This window comes from Amia ocellicauda, chromosome 8, assembly GCF_036373705.1.
Source record: "Amia ocellicauda isolate fAmiCal2 chromosome 8, fAmiCal2.hap1, whole genome shotgun sequence".
Classification (NCBI taxonomy): Eukaryota; Metazoa; Chordata; class Actinopteri; order Amiiformes; family Amiidae; genus Amia; species Amia ocellicauda.
In genome coordinates, this window is record NC_089857.1 from 24,428,222 (window position 1) to 24,448,274 (window position 20,053).

Below are 20,053 nucleotides of genomic sequence, written 5' to 3' on the forward strand. Positions count from 1 at the left end.
TTGAAATAGAGCTAAAGCCTACATCTGTACAGTGGTGTGTTCATAGTTTTGAAGTAACTCAAAATGCATTTGGACACTGAATTATATATACAATCTTTCAACAGGGACTGTGCCAATTGTTAAAGCAGAAAAACACTGCCATTGCAAAATGCAGTTAATATACCTTTAATGGTGAAGGGACATAAAATGCATTACAGAAGGTGTTACAATACTCTGCATTAGATAGTGGCTCATGCACTGCAGATTGAATATGAACCTACATTTTTTTGTAATCATGAACATTCATTGTGAATTCTCTAAACACCCAGCTAGCATTCAGATTAGTTATGAAAATAGGTCATTAGTGCATATTTGCAAGGTTTCTTTAAGGCGGATACAATCTCATGTCATAAGTCAATGTACATTCACCACTAGTTGCAATTCCTTCCAAAGTTACTGAGCATCCACATATAAATCAATGACATCTTTACTTCAGTGGATAAAGTCACCATTATGTAAATAAAACTAAACTATTGTCCACATCTCAGATTAATGGAAGACCAAACCCATTCAATAAAGCAACAGTGCATTTTAAATAGTGATACAATTTTCAAATGGTGCAAGACTTCAGTATAAAAGGCATGAAAGGCTTTTGGAATTGTGTACTTTGGCAATCAATTGCCCATTGACAAAAAGGGGTAAACCTCAACCACTGATCTTATGTACATTGGCAATTTATGTATAGAGAATTTAGTAAAAAGTCTTGCAAGTGTGAAGTATAAGATTTAAGAAATGCACAATCCAAAAGTACAGAAATCCAGTTCAAAAGCTTTCTAGCTTCTCAAAAAGATTCCCCAAGATGCCTCTTCAGACTTCCCCTGGGTTCCCATCACTCAGTGTAAAATTCCTCAATTTTCTCCTTATACATTTTGTGCACTACAGGCCTTTTAAGCTTCATTGTGGGACCTGAGGAGAAAAGACAAGACAAAATTGGACTAGAATGCAAGCATACAAAAGCAGGAAAAAAAAAGAATCTTGTTTAACAAATCACATTTCTTAGCAGATGCTTTTATCCACACAAAAGGGAAAACCTACCAAGCCGTATAACATTAATAACAATCCACCACTATATTGATAAATGTAACCAGGAAACCAACAGTACAGTATTCTATTTTGGTATGCAAAAGGTGCTAGTGTACACCTAAGGTTACAGCAGTTAAAGCCTAGTGTAATCCCACACCAAGTATGGGGACAAAAGGTATTGTACTATAGAATTGTGGGGACAATCTCTACTTTATACTTTATGAAAGTTAATCCCCAACCCCTCTCAGACATTTATAAGTGTGCAAGGCATTGCAAGACCATATGGTAACCCTAAATACAGAATGTGTAGTACGCTTGCTTAGGCCACACACACACACACAGTTCAACTCACCAAGCTCTCCACCTGAAATGGAGAAATCTCTATCCAATATGGCCCACTTTTGAATCTTCTGTGCATTGGAAGTGGCCCTGGCATTGACACGGTCTATTCCCTTCTGAATGGCAGCGTGGATTGTGGGATCATTCTTCATAGTGATCTCCGATGGTCGTTTAACAGTAAAGCCCAACTGCTTGAAGAACTCCACAGCTTCAGGAGTCAGTTCATCTAGGGGCTCCCCAGCATCATCAACATTACACTTGGGAGTGAAGTAAATCTTATTAGTACAAGTTAGGAATTAGGGAGTTGTTTTTCAGGAATTGATAGGAACTTGTATTTCAGTCCTCTAGCCCTAAGAGTCTGATATTGCCTCTTAAAGTCAATTGAGCACAAAAAAAAAAATCCCATTGCAGTACATTATCTCCATTCATATCAAGAAATCGAGCAATGCACATGGCTCTCATTAGGTTCTCTCCCATAGGATGTTATTTTTCAATTTTTAAAAATAGTCAGCATATTGTGCCAATTACGTTATTATAAATCTTTTCATTGAGCTGGGGATTGAGAGGCTTTAATACAGCAACACTACAGTCATGGACCCTAGCATATCCACTATTAAAAGGCATTTCCATGACCACCTGTACAAGGATATTAGAATTTAAGATGCCCAAATACACCACACACACACACACAATTCCATAAACCATGGTATTTGCCTTTATTGTTAGCAGGATGGAGAGGAACTTGCGCTTGTCCCCAACCAGCATAGCATTGCTGATCACCAGCAGTTCCTCCTTCACTGCATCTTCTAGGGGGACTGGAGGGACATTCTCTCCTCCAGCTGTGATGATCAGTTCTGTAGATCAATGGGACAAGGACACCAGCTGAATGCCAAAGTAGTCTTTAGAAAACTGTAGACATACAAGCCAGTCTCAACATTGCATGCCTTGTTAGAATAGAACACTACCCAGCTCATAACTATACTGATTTGTAGCTCTGCATGGGTAACAGTTTTCAGACCTGCCTAGTCATTTGCCATCCTATTTGATAAACAATTAAACACTATAGTTCGGTTTTGATGCAACGAGAATGGTAAATTTGATTTAATCTTAATTTGCCAAACTAGTAAGAATGCCAAGGCATATTTTCTTTTAATTCCAAGCTGATCACTTGGATCATTTTCAGGTTCCCTCTAAAGTGTTATTTACTATTTAGAGTAATAAAAATGAAATATTTACCACATTGTTTGCAATTAATAATGCACTGAACTTAGGAGGTTGTATGAATGCAACTAAAGCTATTGGTAGGATACCCCACTTCCTTAAAAAGGGTAATTTCTGAAAAGGACACAATGGGATTAAAAAAAAAAAAAAAGAAGAATTTCACAGTACCTTTGATCCTCCCAGTAATGTAAAGGAATCCATCCTTGTCCAGTTTGCCCAGATCCCCAGAGTGTAGCCAACCATCCTGGTCCAGAGCCTCTTCAGTCTTCTCCACCATGTTGAGGTAGCCCATGAACACATGACGTCCCCAGAAACAAACTTCGCCATTCCCATCTTCATCAGCTTTATCTAGGTTGGTTTTGCAGCCAGGAATCACTATACCACAGCTTTGCAAAAGACAACCAAGGAAAGTACTTCAAAACAAAACATTTCCTACCCTCATTTAAGAGAACTTCATAAATATTAACATATCCATTTACAGATCTCAATCTCTAAGAAATCTGTTCATTAATGGCTTTGGCTGCATGTTATCACTTCGGATCAAGCTTGATTTGCAAATCAAAATGTAGTAGGTGCACACAAACTTAAGGAAAGTACAAGATTTACCCCCTCCCCCCTTAAAATTAATACTCACTAACACTTGCTTCAGTTTCAATGTTCTGCATTTAAAAGCAAGGCTTCAGTCAATATGAAGTTCAGATGCACACCCAATTTTTAATTCAAAAACAGTTTCATCACTACATGCATCTCGATGCGAAATGCAGTCTTCCAAAAATCCAATTCCAGGAACCTGGACAAGAACATGCCATGTACACAGAATGGTCTTAATTCCACAGAGAACCTACTCTAAGCTGTATAAGTTAACATATCAACCCCAAGTTTGCAGACCTTGTTAAACGGTAGCTGCTGTGGCAGGAGATAGTGTGTGGGCCAGTGCTCTCACTCATGCCGTACAGTTCAAACAGTGGGATGTTGAGGCTCATGAAGTACTCCAGAGTGTCTTTAGTGATGGGAGCTGCTCCAGTGAAGCAATGCTTACAACGGTCCAGGCCCAGTGCTGCCCTCACCTTCTTAAACACTAGGTTGTTGGCCAACATAAAACCCCAGGGGACAGAAGGATTTCTAGATTTAAAAAAAAAAAAAAAAAAAAAAAAAATGCAGGAAATTAGGTAATTAAAAGCATTTCAGAAACTAATCCTTATAGAAGCAGAAAATTGTTAAAGCATTGGGTCACTACACCATAATGGTAACTGCATAAAAAGCAGACAATTCACACCAACTATACATTTTAAACATACAAGGAAGTGTGGGTGAACAATGTCTTGCTGTATCGGACAGTACAGCAAAACCACAATGAGAACTTCTGGTACTCCAGTTGCAATTTGTAAAAATTACAGACAAGTAGCTAGAGGTTCTAGTTCCCTTACTTATTCATGGCGTTGTAGCTGGCCTGTAGTCCAATGTACTTTGCCCAATCTGCCACCTTCCGCCTGACAATGGAAGACTTGGCCCCCATGGCCTTCATCTTCTCCTGCATCTTTTCCCACACCCTTGGCACCCCCAAGAAACTTGTGGGACGCACTTCACGCAGGGTATTTACCAGAGAACCCTGAAAACACCCCCCAAAAAAACATTAGGCACCACCCACTAGAGGCATACGTTGAGAACATTAAACTTGTCCCCCACAATATGCCCAGCTCCATAGAACTCAGAACTAGCGCTAGAACTAAATTAGTGCTTCCCACTAAACTGGAGTTTTGCCACCTTAATTCAAATTTCACTTAACCTATTGTGCAAACAAAATTACCCCCTACTTGGTCTGATCACATTTAATAACAAAAACATGACATGGGTGGTAGCCAACTACCATCGAATGGTTAGTCCACACCATCTTGGAAAATGTAAATCAAAACCGATTGAAAATTCAACATTTTTTGCAATTAACATAGAAGGAGAATAACCGTACCTTCAATGCATCTGGTTCTGCAAAATATGCAGTTCCTGCAAACCTTATAGTGATCCATAGGTCATTAACCTGAGCAGCAACATGACTGAGGGGCAGGTAGCTGACCAAAGTTTCACACCCAAACTTCAGATTAGCCACCTTTCCAGCTGCATCTGCTGTCCACGTTAACTAGAGGATATAACAAGCCTTAAACAGTTTGCATTAATATTGGATAAATACTTTAACAAAAACATGGGGACCTACATGTAAAAGTCACCCCCCCAACCCATCAAACAATTTGAAAATACTACATGCCCATTACCACACAGAACACTTGCTAAACCAGTTCCCAAATATCAGTTACAGAGGGCTTAAATATGAACTGATGCAAAACCCGACTACAAATTTTCCAAGCACCTTCCAAAACTTAGGTGCCGAAAATGTGTAAAGATCTAAATAAGGTGGATACATTAAGAAAATTGCTTCAGAAGGGTTCACAAACTTATTGATATGAAATGACAGTTTACTTGGGAGGATTCATAAATGGGTGAATTTTTTTCCCCAAAAGTTCAATCTTTTAAATTGAAGCTCTTCCTCTCCAGTCCCCATGTAGTGTAAAGATTGGATTTAAACAATTAGATTGGATGATATAGCTCAGGTCATCACTAAAGAGATGCTACCAACACAGTACAGGTGTTCAGGATGCACAAGTATGAATACTGGATTTAAAAGACTAGATAAGGCTTTAAAATTCCTCACTGATCACTGGCTATCCATGCGTTTTTCAATGCAATTTCATTAATCACTTTTCGCTTTACATTTTTAATCTGTCTAGCTGTGCTCACAATTCTGTTAATCTAATACCATCATGGTTCCTGGGTATTGCCTTTTTTCTGGATCCCCAAATGAAGTGCATTTCATATTCAACCCTTTACATTTAAATGGAATGACAGTGCCCAAAGAAAACCCTGGAACAGGTTTAGGAACAGCAACAAGTGTAACTCCTATAAACTCTCACCGCACCACATCACAACCAAATGCAGGCAGCTCTCAGCCTCGTACGGATTTAGAATGGCCTAAAGCAGAATCTAAGAGATGGCAATGCGAACTGCAAGCACATTTTGTGGACCAGTATTAACAGATTTATTACACATTTACATTAGGCGAATCAGCACTGCATAAGTGAAGATCACTGCAGTCAAACATAGTGCACTCCAGTAGAACTCACGTTGTCGTGGCTTAGCATGACACCTTTGGGCTGGCCTGTGGTCCCAGATGTGTAGATGAGCATGCAGCACTGATTGGCTTTCTGAGAGTTAATGATGTCATCAAGCTCCTGATCAGGGACATCCACCCCAACTTTCATGAACTCTTGCCACTGCAGAAAATCACCATGCACATCAATACAGTTCTGGACAGCAGGTTTTACAACCAAATAGTTAATGGTTTGCTATATGCAGGTTCTTACAGCTTTTCAAAAGTCAAATTCAAGCACTTTAAGCATTTAAGGTGCATGATCAAAGCTCTTCCAGCACCTCACAGCATTGGTCAACTCAACCTCATGTAAAATGCACTTTTCTGCACTGAAAATAGCACAAATTATAAATTTCACCACAGTAGATTAGTGGTTATTGTGCTACAACACCCAACATGTTTCAGGAGAGCCTTCATGTAGACTAGGCATTGGGTTAGGTTACCTGGCTTAGACCAATATTATTTCTTAGCAGACACCCTTGTCCAGGGAAACTTACAAAATATAAATAAATCATGCATTGTCAAAGATAACTTCAGACCCTAAAGATTTAATTGAAACCTGGTTTTAAACATGCAAACAATGTGCAATACTTTAGTGTACGTCCATATACATTCAACATGCACATGTAAAATAGTGCATATGATTTTATTCAATATGCTCATATATATATATATTAGGGCCATCCCCAAAAGTTTGAAAATTCAGTCTCCAGACCTTCAAAGGTTTTTACAAACCTTAGAATGTTGTTTGTCAATTTGTATCCACAATGGACAAAACAATGTCATGTGACAATTTGAATACTGTAGCGTGCCAATGCACCAGATTAAGAGTTAATAGGGCAAAGGCGTTGTGGTGGGGAGGAGCATAGGGAGAGGGGATAAAAGGGGACAGGAGGCAAAAGAACAAGCAAGCATGTTCAGTCCCAGAGACCTGTGTGCACTGCAGAAGATTTAAAAAAAAAAAAAAAAAATTGCCAAGGAGTAAACCCATTGTGGGTGCAAACATTACAATACTAAACCACACTTCAAAAGTTTAGGAACACCAACTGGCCTTGTGTGAAAGTAATCATCCCTCTGAACTTAACAGCTTGCACCACCTTTAGCAGCAACAACTGCAACCAAATGCTTCCTAGAATTGGAGATCAGCCTTTCACATCGCTGGAGGATGTTTGGCCCACATTGCAGAATTGCTGCAGTTCAGGTGACATTGGAGGGTTTGAGCATGAACTGCTCATTTAAGGTCCTGCCACAGCATCTCAATGGGGATCAAGTCAGGACTTTGACTAGGCCACTTCAAAACCCTAATTTGTTCAAGTCATTTTGAGGTAGACTTTCACTTGCATTTTGGATCATTGTCCTGCTGCATAACTCAATTATGCGTCAGATCATGGATTGATTACAAGACAATCCTGAAGGAGAATGTCTGGTCAAGAGCAGAATTCATGGTTCCTTCTATGATGTCAAAGCATCCCCACACCACCACCATGTTGGACTGTTGGCATGAGGTTCTTATTGCGAAATGCTGGGTTGGCTTTATGCCACATAACGGGACCAGCGTCTTCCAAAAAGCTCCACTTTTGACTTGTCCGTTTCTTAGTTAGCAGTGGTTTGCACCTTGCAATTCTCCCATGAACGCCATTTTTACTCTTACTCTTTACTCTTATGGTCAAATCATGAATGCTGACCTTACCCATGGCTAGAGGCCTGCAGTTCTTCAGATGTTGTCATGGGCGTTTCCGGGACTTCCTGCACGGGTCATCACTGCGTCCTTGGAGTTTTGGTAGGCCGGCCACTCCTGGGAAGACCCACAACTTGGAACAGTGATCTCCATTTGGAGAGAACGGCTCTCACTGTGGTTTGCTGCAGTCCCAGAGCCTTGGAAATGGCTTTGTAACCCTTTCCAGACAGATTCAGCAACAACTTTTGTTCTCATCTCTTCTGGAATTTCTTTAGATTGCAGCATAGTGTGCTGCTTGTGGAGACCTTGTAGCCTACTTCACACTGATGGTAAGGTTCTATACAATTCATGTTTAGATACATCCAGGCTTGATTACAGTCAGCCCTGTCGAGTCTGCTCTACTTGAATCCAATTATCATTTAAATTTGGTTAAATGGGTTGATTGAATAACCAAGAGGGCAATTACTTTTTCACACAGGATCAGTTGGTGTTGGATACATTTTGAATAACTTTTCCTTAAATAAAAACTGAAATTTTGTTTTTACTTGGGTTCTCTTCATCTTATTATATTTTGTATGGAGATCTGAAACCATTCAGTGGGACATATGCAAAAATTGTTACAGTGCTGTGAATGTTTGCCCCTTCCTGATTTCCTCAAAGTGCAAGTAATAAAAAGCACCTGGATCGCCACTTTCATGTCAACAGGTATTGGACCAGATTACATTTAAACAATGCATTTTGAAAATATACAAATCACAGATAAAAGTTTCTGAAAGGGCACCATCCTACCAGCATGCCTGTGGCACCACTGCATTATTCTGCTTAATGGTTTCTTCATTTGCTATCTTCACAGCTAAGATTTGTGCAATATGGAAATGTAAAACAAGCGTTAACATTTTTGCCATTTCCAATTTTTAGTTTAATGCACAGAAGACCCCCACAAAGCTTAAATGAATTTACAGCTGAAAATATCACTGAGGAAAAAGCATTTTCCAGGATCATTTAACCAACATAATTTTATATTATGCACTATTCATTAGGTTTAGTCAGTCAATTACATAGAACTGAAAGCAGCAGACTGGAGAGGATCTCCCATTTAGTACGCAGCTAGTAACCAAGTTAGTTGCAATAGAGCGATTTGGTATAATAATTTTGACCAACTCTGAACTGTAGAAGGGAGTCTTTTTAATGTTAAACCCCATGTTAAGCTACTGTTGCGGCATCTTTACTACTTTCAGTAGGATTTAATTCAAATCTCTACACTAGTAGCTAAATGTGACGAATTCTGCAAGTTAGCACCAACGAAACTTCAAACCTTTGTTTGGTAATGCGTTCCAAATCTTTGAAGATAAAAAGTGTACCCTTTGGGACAGTCCTAATATACATGCATGTATATAAAATGATTAGGTTACTCAATTTAATATAGCTAATATTTCTACACCAGAGCCATATGCAAGGCCAACCTATAATAAATCATGAACACTTAAACACTAGCCCTGCGAGTGCCACACAATGTTAAGGTGCTCACACGTTGGGCTACATAAAACACCCTAAGAAGTGTGCGACTCCCTCTTCATAGTTTGTATTCCACTTTTAGGCTACAGTATGTTACACTTTTCAAAAATGTCATTAACCTACATTGCCCTGGAGATGAAATGCATGGCTGGCCAGTCACATGCACAGTGCACATACACACGACACTGATAGGCAGAAATTAATATGCACAGAGTAATTGTCAGCATACCATCAAATACAGGCCTCAAGTGGCCATTCAGGTCTAGGAATTATGGGAAATTCCCTGCAGTTTACCTTTTGCATGACTCGACAGCACAGACTCTCCCAGAGTGGCTGGCTCTCTCAGACTATATCCCGTAAATTTAAAATCAGATTGACAATGACAATTGCAAATTTAGGTAAATTACATTAACAAAATTCAAGCACTTTCACAACCTTGAAAATACCACCTTAAAATGCAAGTATTTAAGCACCCATATGAACCCTGTATATGGCAGTACAGTCTATTAAATCAATGGGATTCAGTATATAGAACTTTTTTTTCAATTTCAAAAACTAGCCTAGTGTCACCTACAATCTTTAACTTCTAAAAATCAAAAGGTTTAAAAATTTAAATCCTACCGTATAGAGATTTGGCAGCATTTCTTGCAGTTCATCCTTGTACTGAACAATGGCTTTCAGGTGCGGTAACTGGTCTTTAATCTAAAAATCAGGGAGTATCATAAAATTAATGAACAATGTACCTTTTGCTTTACAAATTCTTTGCGGGGGGGGGGGGTGCGGGCAGCATAAAAGGCAGATGAAAGTGAAAAGCATTTACAAAACTTTCTAGTAAAAAGTGTAGACCATATTAGCTATGTAAAAGGCATGGCTACCGACAGTAATGACCACCCACCTTGAGGATTTTTACCAGTTGTTTGTGATTCTCCACAAGTAATACATTGGCTTCACAGTGATTGGCCACATACTCACAGGCCTCTGGAGAGTTGGTTGTATAAATTCCAGCAGCTAGACCCCTGCAAGCACAACAGTAACATACTAATCATAGATTATACAAGTACTTGCGTATATAACTGTACAACCTTAGCTTAAGTAGCTTAGTAGAAATGAATCCGAAGATCCTCAACTTCGATCTCTGGTAGGTCTACAGCTAAACTTTACTCAAAGCAGCACATGATTTAAAACAGCTACCCTTAAGATCATTTAGTCATGCTGACCAGTATTTAAAGATGTGCACACATCAGCTAGAAGGGATGAGGGGAGGGGAAGAGGCTTACACAACCCATCTTCCCATATGTTGGTAAAGGATTACCTTAAAATAAAATGGTGTACAGAAATAAAGTCATGCCATTACCCAGCCAAAATAGATCCAACATCCGCAATGAACCACTCTGCCGAGTTGAATCCTAGAATCCCAACACCATGATAACGCTTCAATCCCAACTATTAAAACAAAAGTCAAAAGGGTAGAATACAAACAAGCCAGTTAACAAAAGTTAATGGTAGGTTTACAAATTTAAACAAAATACAGCCAAGGTACTGGCTACCACAACATTCAATAGGTTATTCAATTTAAAATATTAACCATGTTGTATACACCTACACAAGTAGGAAAATCACATTGGACTACTACTTGGTCATCCAATATACTGCAATTTCAAGATTGACCCTACAAAGCTATTTAATTTTAGTCTACAGTACCACATTAAAATAGTGCGATCGAGGTTTTGTTTTAGTCTAGTTTAAAAAAAAAAAAAAAGCTAGGCTAATGGATTTAGGTGAACAAGTTACTCTGCACATAAATCTAATTGCGTCAAAAAGGCATTAAACTTAGCATCGTTTAACTTAAGAGTTATTTTCACAACAGTACAAGTTCAAAAGAAATGCTCCACACGTCTTCAGCAGCACATCTTACTCTGCATTGCATTTTGCATCAGTTTTAATAGTACAGTTACCATGTAACCACAGTTCATCACATTGCTGCCACCTATGCTTCTGTAGTCTAAAGAAAAGTTTCTCCCATTATAGATTTATACTTCCCCCACACCCCCCCCATACCAAAATGCTGCCATGAAAAAGATTTTCATGATGTAGTGATAGCATAGCAAATTTTCATATCCTACAGAACCTCACCAAAATGTAAACATTTCTTAATTTGTGAAATATCGCAAAGACCAAATGGCCCTTAACCCAGTAAAGCAAATTACAAAGTGTTCCCAGGTTTCTGGTTAACAGACCTCCAAACAACCGAGTCACATACTTGACCGTGTTGGGAAACTGGAGTGTGTAACTGGAACCTCAGGTGTAGACACACCTAGGCATTTGCTTTTGTATTCACATGCTATAAAAAAAAACTAACCACCTGATGTGTTGGATTCCTACACAATTCCCATTCAAATAACAGGTTGACCAATTACTTTTCCAAAGCATTTCCAGCATGAATGTGCCAGAACACATTGTTTGTGGTGGATTAACTTTTGTTCCAACAAAAGATCGGCTAAAGGTGGAGAATTTTTTTTTTCCAATGCTATTGCCAAGATTACAATACACATTTAACTTTGTGCAAGAAACCTACAAGCTTGCATAACCAATAAGGAAATGCCATTTAAAAAAAAAAAAAATTAAAAATCTGGGTATTGACTTTTGGTTGATGCAAAGGATTTTTAAAAATGCATTGTATTGCTCAGTAAAATAGACTATTGTCCCATTTATCGGTGGAAAAATGGTTGCCCTCTAAAACCTTTGCAACCCACTCTTCAAGTTACCAGACACCAGTGGAAATTAAAATTGCATTACAACAACACTCCCGTAAACATTTTAGGATAATTATGTGGCAATTAAAGAACAGCCCTAAGCATTGGAGGCAGTTTATTACAAAAGGCATTCAAATATACTGACCTTAAGAAAGCTTTTGGCTGCCATTCTACACTGCTGGTAGTATGCTTTGTAAGTCAGGGTCTCCCACTGACCATCCATCTTGAAACCTAGGGCAGGAAGGTCTCCATATTTCTTCACGGTTTGCTGGAACATCTGATGGACAGTCATGGGGTCTTCAGACCCTGGCCCAGACTCGCTCATCCTCAGCTTCACTGCCCCATCGCCATCTGTACACCAAAACTTCTCTGCTGGGGCCAGAAATGGCACAGACCGGGTAACTTCTACATCTAAGAATTCAGCCTCTGTGGGAGAGACACGACAAGGGCAGCATGCCATGAGCGATTACTACTGCTGCCACCGTCTGCTTCGGAATCTGTTAAGGTTACGGATAAAGCACAAAAGATGCTGCTCTTGGGCTAAAGAGCAGTTTCTACCATTCTCCTGTAGGCAGCTGAATCTGTCCTCATTACACAGACTAAAACAGAACTGGAAAATTACTTCTAAAAAGGTGGAGCAAAAGATGATCAGGTTACCAGGCACAGAGAGGAAGGAATGTACTTAACCCTCTAGCGTATCATTAGACAACAAAGTCTAGTATAATTATTAAAACCAGTTACCAGAAAACTACCTGCATCAGGACAGATCATTTGCATTACATGGCCATAAAAGGCTAAAATATACATTACTTAAAATCAATTCACATTCCCTCACAGATTTTAAATTCATGAGCTTAAACTTTAGCATTCAATCAGGAAAAAAAAGCAGGATTTGGAATATAAGGTTTGAACTAAATGACTAATGGTCTTGTTCAAAATGAATTTCAAGAATGATTAGCACCCAATGACAGATTTAAACCAGGAAAGACCAAGTTTAGATTACAAAGTACAGAAACCCGAGTGCTTGCTTCCTACTTTGAAGAAACTGCTTTCAAACCTATACAATGGAGGGGGGTACATTTTTTTTTTTGTAATAAAGTATTTGAAATGCAAGTCAATCATTTTGTTCAGATATGCACTTAATACACATGCCAGTGTATACAGAATTGCACAATCCCCTATAGCAAAAAATCAGTTATCACTGGAATACATCTCTGCCAAGCAGTTCAGTTTATACACCTTAAACAGAGATTACGCATGAAGAAACTCAGCATTTTCTGACCCAACAGATTACAAAAGCTGCTTTACCTCTGCCCACTGCCGGTCCAACTGGTCCTGAAGATTTTAGGGTCTTTAGCAGAGGTGGGGCTTTAAACTGTAACGTAGCCTGATGTCTGGTTGACAGAAATTCATATTTAGGCTTCTGAACCTTTCTGGGCTCTCTTGCAGATGGGTGTCCATGTACCATGTTATTCTCCTTGTCGGTTACAAAACCAAATGTAGTTTTGGGCGTTGAGGACGGTCTGGGTACTCGTCTCTTCGGAGTCTCCAGAGGTGGAAGAGGGTTCATTTCAACCACCCGAGCCCGAATTCCCCGATTTTCCCACTTCTCAGTCCCCGATTCATCTGCTAAAGTTGAGGAAGTCTGTTCAGCTTCTTCAACAGATGCCGAGTCAGCCAATCTCTTTTTTCCAGCTTTTCTCTCATCCCCCTGATGGATAAGGGAGTTTCCTCCATTGATCATAATACATGAGTAGTTCCCATTTGGTTTTGTCTTGCCATCAAAGGATCCAGTACTCACCACTGAAGGGCTCACAGGCATCTCTTTCAAAAAAGGAGATATATCTACAAAACTTGACAATAAGGGGGGGGGGGTAAATCAAGTCATCAGCAAGATCCAAACACCAAATAAAAGCACAGAAGAACCACAGTGTATGAACACCAAGAAATGCAATTATAGTAGGCGAACTTAACTGTTCTTGCAGCATTGTATATATACACACACACACACACACACACACACACACACACTTTAAAATCACTGCTGAAGACTGAAGTCAAATCAAATGTGTCCAGGCCATTTTAAAATACATCACTGGACAGTTTGAAAACTCCTGATTTTCCAGCATATCATATAGGCCAAGCTGTTCCCATTTTTCAGGAACTACCTGTAGTGTAAGCATTATTGGTATGCATATTAATTTACAAAGTACCTTTTTGAATTATTTTAGTAACTCTAAAAGAAAATATTTGGCTTGAAGGGTTATCTATGGCTTAGATCTATAATTACTACCAAAAATCATTTACTTATTGGTTTCACCAGAACTTCAGTAAAATTATTTTTCAAAGAGGCAATTTTCACTTTAAAATGTTTCGGATAAGCTGACCAAAGAGCAAAAACCATTTAACTTCACTAAAGCTGAATATAGGATAATAGATTAACAATCATGAGGAGTGCTTGAATGAGGATAAAGCAGTTTAAGTTCTATTAAGTTAAGGGAGCATCACAAACCAGAGCTGATCTACATCTCTTGGACACAGGAAAGGTAAAAAGGGGGGTGGGGGATGGTAAATGAAGTAATCCTTACCTGTCAGATCGACTCTCCAGGAAATCCTGCTGCATTCCACTAGGAGAGGCAGTATCCTCAGCTGGGTATCCAACACCATTGACTGACATCTTGAAGAACCACTAAAGATCAAATTCATGACTGTTGTTAAAGAAACTATCAACCAATAGATTTAAAACCAGGGCTTAAAAGAACTCTTGCCCCCCCAAAGAGCAACAAACATACACCTCTGAATATTATCTATCCTTAAAATACAATACAAAACTAATGCTCAAGTAAGTTTCCTTCTGTAAAAAGTTTCAAAATAACATTTCCAGTAAAAAGCGTTACCTTGCAAATTCTGTAACCGAACAATTCAAAGATCAAATTACTATAAAGTTATCCAAGAGATTAAGTGGCATGTAATCCAATACACGTGGTACAAGTAACTTTAAGCATTTTACCCCTGAATAGGAAAAAGAAAAAAACCTTAAGCAGTAACTGGCATTTGCTCGAGTGAATCAGTGGGATTTTAGCAGCAAGTTAATGAAAAAACAAAGGAGTGCTCTACCTAATTTGACTGTAGCTATCCAATGCCCAGAAAACTAATCTGAATGATTAAGATTACTGTAAAAGGAGATAGTCTCCCAATTAAACAACTGCTGCTGTAAAAAAAGTGAAACTTTATATGCATCACATTCATAGGTCTGGAGACTTTTCAGAAAGTATTTCAAAACTCAATGGCCAGAGTTTGCCCTGTACAACCGTCATCTGGCTAAACTCAAGGACTGTTGAAATTCTGAAATCAAAGCCAGCTCTCAATATACCCATTTAAAATCTCTATAGGGGTTTCCCCCCCACCTTTTCAAGCTTTTCTAGGAAGCCAAAAAAAAGGTCACATTCAGTTCATTTTAAATTAGCTACAAAAATCAATGATTAAACTTAACACTTATGCATTAAGGTAAAGTATTCAGCCCTCCAAGGCAGTACTTGGTGGACATACCAAGCAATTACTGCTGTAAGTTTGGACAGGTTTCTCCCGGCTTTGCAGTGCAATTATCCACTAGGAAGTGTAATTTCCCCCCCATTCTTCACCATAAAAATCACTCCAGTTCCGACACGGTCATGGATTGCCAATGCAAAATCTTCAAGTCTCGCCATACATTTTTCAATCCAAGTTTGATCTTTAGACTAGGCCACCGAAGGACATTCACTTTAAACAATTCCAGTGTAGCTCTGGCCTTGTACTTCAGGTTATGGTCTTGGACAAGGGACTTCCCCCCCCCTAAAATCAGAGTATGGATTAATTCTGCACCATCCTTTTGTCTCAGTCCTTACAAGCATCCCAGCCTCTGCAGATTAAAATTTCCATAACATGCTGCTGCCACCACCATGATCTTTGGGATGATGTGGACTCGGTGATGTGCCATATTGGGCTTTTGTCATGTGTAATGCTTTGGCTTTATAAACGTTAGAATTTATAAAGGTTATTCATCCATTTTTCATCTTGTGTGACCACTAAACCTTCTGCCACAGGTCTTACACTTTCACAGTAATGCCTCCTTTCTCCTACATAGAGTGGGATATTGGTGATGCATCAGTGAACAATGAAGCCAATAATGACCTCAAAGATTAGCAAAGTGGCATCCCTTGCCTAATTTCCTTCTTGCCCAAGTGCTCAGATTGGAAGAGCAGCCTAATCATGGTAATGACTGGTTGGTCTGAAGCAGATACCACTTCTGAATGATGGTCTTCACTGTATTCAGTGACAAATGTTTTGGAACCTTTTCCCCAATTTGTGCTTCTCTACCACTTTTTCCACAACTTGTTTAGAAACCTCCTTGGTCTTCATGGATGAGATGTTGCATCATGATTGTAATTTTGAATTTTAAGCCACAACACATTTTCTGAACATTTCCTTGATCCTGAACTGCAGTTAAACCACTGAGGGAGAGAACACTAATTTTGTAACCTTTCAAAATATGTTTATCTGAACTGATTTAGGATTACCATATAGCAAACACTCAAACTGTATTTGAAAATTGAAGTTATTTACATCATATTAGCATTTGTTAGATGGATTAGTTTGGCATAGATATACCTTTAGAATTTTAAAACTTCGTTCCCTCTGCTGCCATCTCAGATGGACGGTTTAACTTGGTTACAATAAAGAGGTGTGGGCCCCGAGGCAAAAGTATTGAAATCTAAAAATGCTCTCATTTCACCATCATGCCATCTTGCCAGTTCATACTAACATTTCAAAAGGGCAGGGTAACCACAAATTGAATTTCCACATTTGGAATCAATACCAGGTTAATCTGGTTAGCCATACATAGCGGAGAAGTCAGTCATTTTTTTAATTATACTAACAAAACTTAAAATCAGAATTACAGGTTTCATACCATTAAATGTATATACCCCCAGTACATAAAAATGAGTGGTCATTGTGCGTTCATCATGTTAAGCTACAGAGAAGTTATAGTTTGTTATTGAATCCAATTTTACCATAACACATTTTATAACTCAAATCCCAAATATGCATATTAAATCCAGCCCAATACACAAGTGTGAAGCACACCAGTTTCAGAAAAATAGAAACCCTTAAATTTTAGGAACATGTAGCTTGCAGCACACTGTGGAAATTACTGCATTTATAAACTAGTCCACTCATGCCATGTAATGGTACAAGTCTGATCGTAACGGTGGATTCCTTTTCACGGTTACAAAAAGGACCCGTCATTTTATCCAGAAGTAGATGCTGGCCTTTAATAGAAGGTTAATTTGCTCTTTTGCCCGGTAGGGACTGAATTGGGGGTTTGAAACCGGACAGAACATTGACAGAACACCCACTAAAGGGATTGTGCCCATTGAATTTTGGAACTGTATGGTTCTTACTGGCATCCATAAACACACCAAAAATGCTTATTTGAAAATCTACAACATTCATGAATTTGCTCCAACTCATTTTGAGCAAAACTAAGGCAAAGTTCAAAATTACAAATCCACATTTGTGACAAAAAAAAAAAAAAAAAACACAGCTGGACTTTTGCACAGAATTGAGCAACCCTTGCTCTTTGCAACATGCTTTGCACAACAAACCATACAAAAAGTTGAAAATGTTTTCCCATCAAACAAGAGCCAAGATTCAAAAATAGGCTTTATAGGTTTTAAACGCAAATGAGAGGAAGGAAAAGAGTCTATTCATAGGATTATCACACTGTGTAGTGTACAGATACAATGCATATTATAAGGATATATACATTTTTTTTTTTTAAATCACCACACGGTTTTCAAGTTTAACTTGTGCAAGCATGTACATTTTCTTTCTAAAGTTACAAGCTAGAGGAGAAACCATCGTGTCCAGTTTATAAGAAACACCAACGTTAGCTAAATTAACACCAAATTGATGTACACATGCATAATGGCTTATTTTTTTATCGTCCCCATATTTGGATTAAGCAATATTAGTCTACATTTGAGCAGACCAAAGGTGTAATTTAACCAACTTAGAGACAATTGATTAACCTGGGAGCAAACAATGAACGGTACAAGCTGTAGTGTCGTTTCAGGTAATATACTTCTAAACGGTTCATCCGGTACATCAATCTTTTAGGATAATTGGTGCATACTCTTCAGCACTACTTCAACCAATTCAAGTTCACACGCACCACAATAAATAGCGAGGAGTACAAAGTACACATTTTACAACGTACACTAAATTGTGTTATATAGACACTATTAAATAAGTCATGTCAGTTAGGTTAGGTTATATATACAGCATTTGGAAAGTGATGGGACTCAAAGCATTACCGTTATGAAAAGTGTACAATATCATGCTAAAGGTTACTTTAATAAGTAAATAACCATTACCTTAAACAGCTCACCCACACAGCCAGCTGGTAATGGACAATGGGACAGCAGTTGAGAGTGCCCGCAGAGCCGTGTTTTAAACGCCTGGCCGCGGCTCTGTTGGAACACGTGTGGCTGGCGGAGGTGATGCGCGCTTCTCTACACCTGGCGCTGCTGCTGCTGCTGCTCGTCAGAGAGCAACCAATTATGCGCTTCAAATGCACCCATCTTAAGTGGGATCTGGATTCTTGCAAAACGATTTAAATACTTTACAGGCACGATACACTCATTCATTTGTGTGCCTCATGTTTTCAGTATATTATATTTTGTATTGTTCATAGAAATACATGTTATTCAGTAATAATGTAAAAAATCACGTTTGATTGCCTAATGTTATCGTTTTGGATGGAATCTTCTAAGGCATCTTGTTTAGTTATCCAAAATAGATACATGCATATCATGTATATTATTGTATAATTCATATATTACCCTTTATATATTTAGACTTTATATATATTGATGGTATTTTTCCTAAGAATTCTGATGTAATTCAAAATATACTCAGTGGTCAAAATAGTTAAGCAGATTGCAGATTGTTTCACTTGACCTTAAGATGCAGATATAGAAGAGTAGTATGTACAGAATAGATCATAACCTGTCTGATTATTTCAACAATACTGCAAAACTATCTAGATCACTACGTTACACCAGACAGGATTTGCAATTTTGCCTGGCCTCGATAGCAATTTTTGAAAGCAATAAATGTTGGTAGATGTAATATATAAAGACAGAAAGGCTGTTGATTGTATTTATGTATATAATTATGTAGTCACCTTCCCCAGTTCTGAATTAATTTAATTGAAAAATCTTGAATTTCCATGTCATCAATTGATTATTATTATCATTTGAAAACAATTAAACTTATGTAATTGAGAAAATGATTTTAAGTAAATGGTATACACAACATGAGACACTAAGGTTCTCAGGGTCAGGTTTGGGAATCAGCAGGTTATGGTTAGGGAGGGCATCACAATTTCAAAACCCATTTCTCATCTTTCTGATGCAAGTAACTGAGACTGATCGCTCATGTTACCACATAGGAATTCAGGTAGTTCCTATGCATTTTTTCCTTCACATACTTCCTACTGGAACTGAAACATTCAGACTCATTTAATCTGACCATAGATTTTCTCCATTGTTATGTCTCCATTGTACACTCACTGTACATTCCTTTTCTACTCTGTTTCGGGATCCCTATTTAAAACAACAGTTCCTGATGTTTATCAATTTTGCTGCATAGTTTCACTTAGTTCTGAAATCAGTTTAAATTGCTGACTGAGAAGAAAAAGTACAATCTGTTACACAGCTTGATGTTTCATTCAGCACAGTAAGAGGTAAACATTTACGTATTATAATTGCAAATGGATATGGATAACATAAGCTAATTATTTAAGTATATACATGATATACTGCAAATATACTGCATTAGGAATTCTGTTTAGATTATTTTGAAAAATAATAATATACTAAAAAAAAATAGAGTCCAAATGGAGTCTACTAGAAATCTTGCGTCATTTAAGATTGGATTTTGTGAAGTGCAACATGACCTCTAATACCAACTGTGACATTTTGTGCAGTCATGAAGGTCAAGGGTGATCTGTAAGTAATAATTTTCTTTTCACAACATACAAGATTGGTAATCACATTTATATTACACATGATTTTTGAATGCATAAACAACAATATTTTTTAATCCCCCAACCAAATATTTAGCTGGCTAGTTAAACATATTTTATGCAAAATCATTTTGTAGTGTTGCATTGGAAAAACAAGTTGAAATTCACATACAGGTTTCAAGGTGTCAGCTTGGTAGTGTAGTAGCTATTCCTTT

General features: G+C 38.2%; 1 protein-coding gene across 2 annotated transcripts; it reads right to left on the reverse strand.

Annotated features, from left to right (window-relative positions):
* Positions 1-149: 149 nt before the first annotated feature.
* LOC136754703 (long-chain-fatty-acid--CoA ligase ACSBG2) lies at positions 150-18,292 on the reverse strand. 2 transcript variants are annotated; one of them, XM_066710775.1, is made up of 16 exons: positions 18,184-18,292; positions 14,356-14,456; positions 13,569-13,620; positions 13,076-13,478; positions 11,913-12,193; positions 10,369-10,457; positions 9,910-10,030; positions 9,636-9,716; positions 5,796-5,945; positions 4,589-4,756; positions 4,050-4,231; positions 3,511-3,744; positions 2,791-3,008; positions 2,116-2,255; positions 1,415-1,658; positions 150-945 (listed from the first exon to the last, which is right to left on the reverse strand). In XM_066710775.1, the coding sequence occupies exons 2-16, from the start codon at positions 14,442-14,444 to the stop codon at positions 869-871; spliced, it is 2,529 nt and encodes an 842-aa protein (XP_066566872.1). In that variant the 5' UTR covers positions 14,445-14,456; positions 18,184-18,292; the 3' UTR covers positions 150-868. The 2 variants fall into 2 exon arrangements, with proteins under 2 accessions (XP_066566872.1, XP_066566871.1); XM_066710774.1 differs by having other exon boundaries at positions 13,076-13,620.
* Between the last annotated feature and the right edge of the window lie 1,761 nt (positions 18,293-20,053).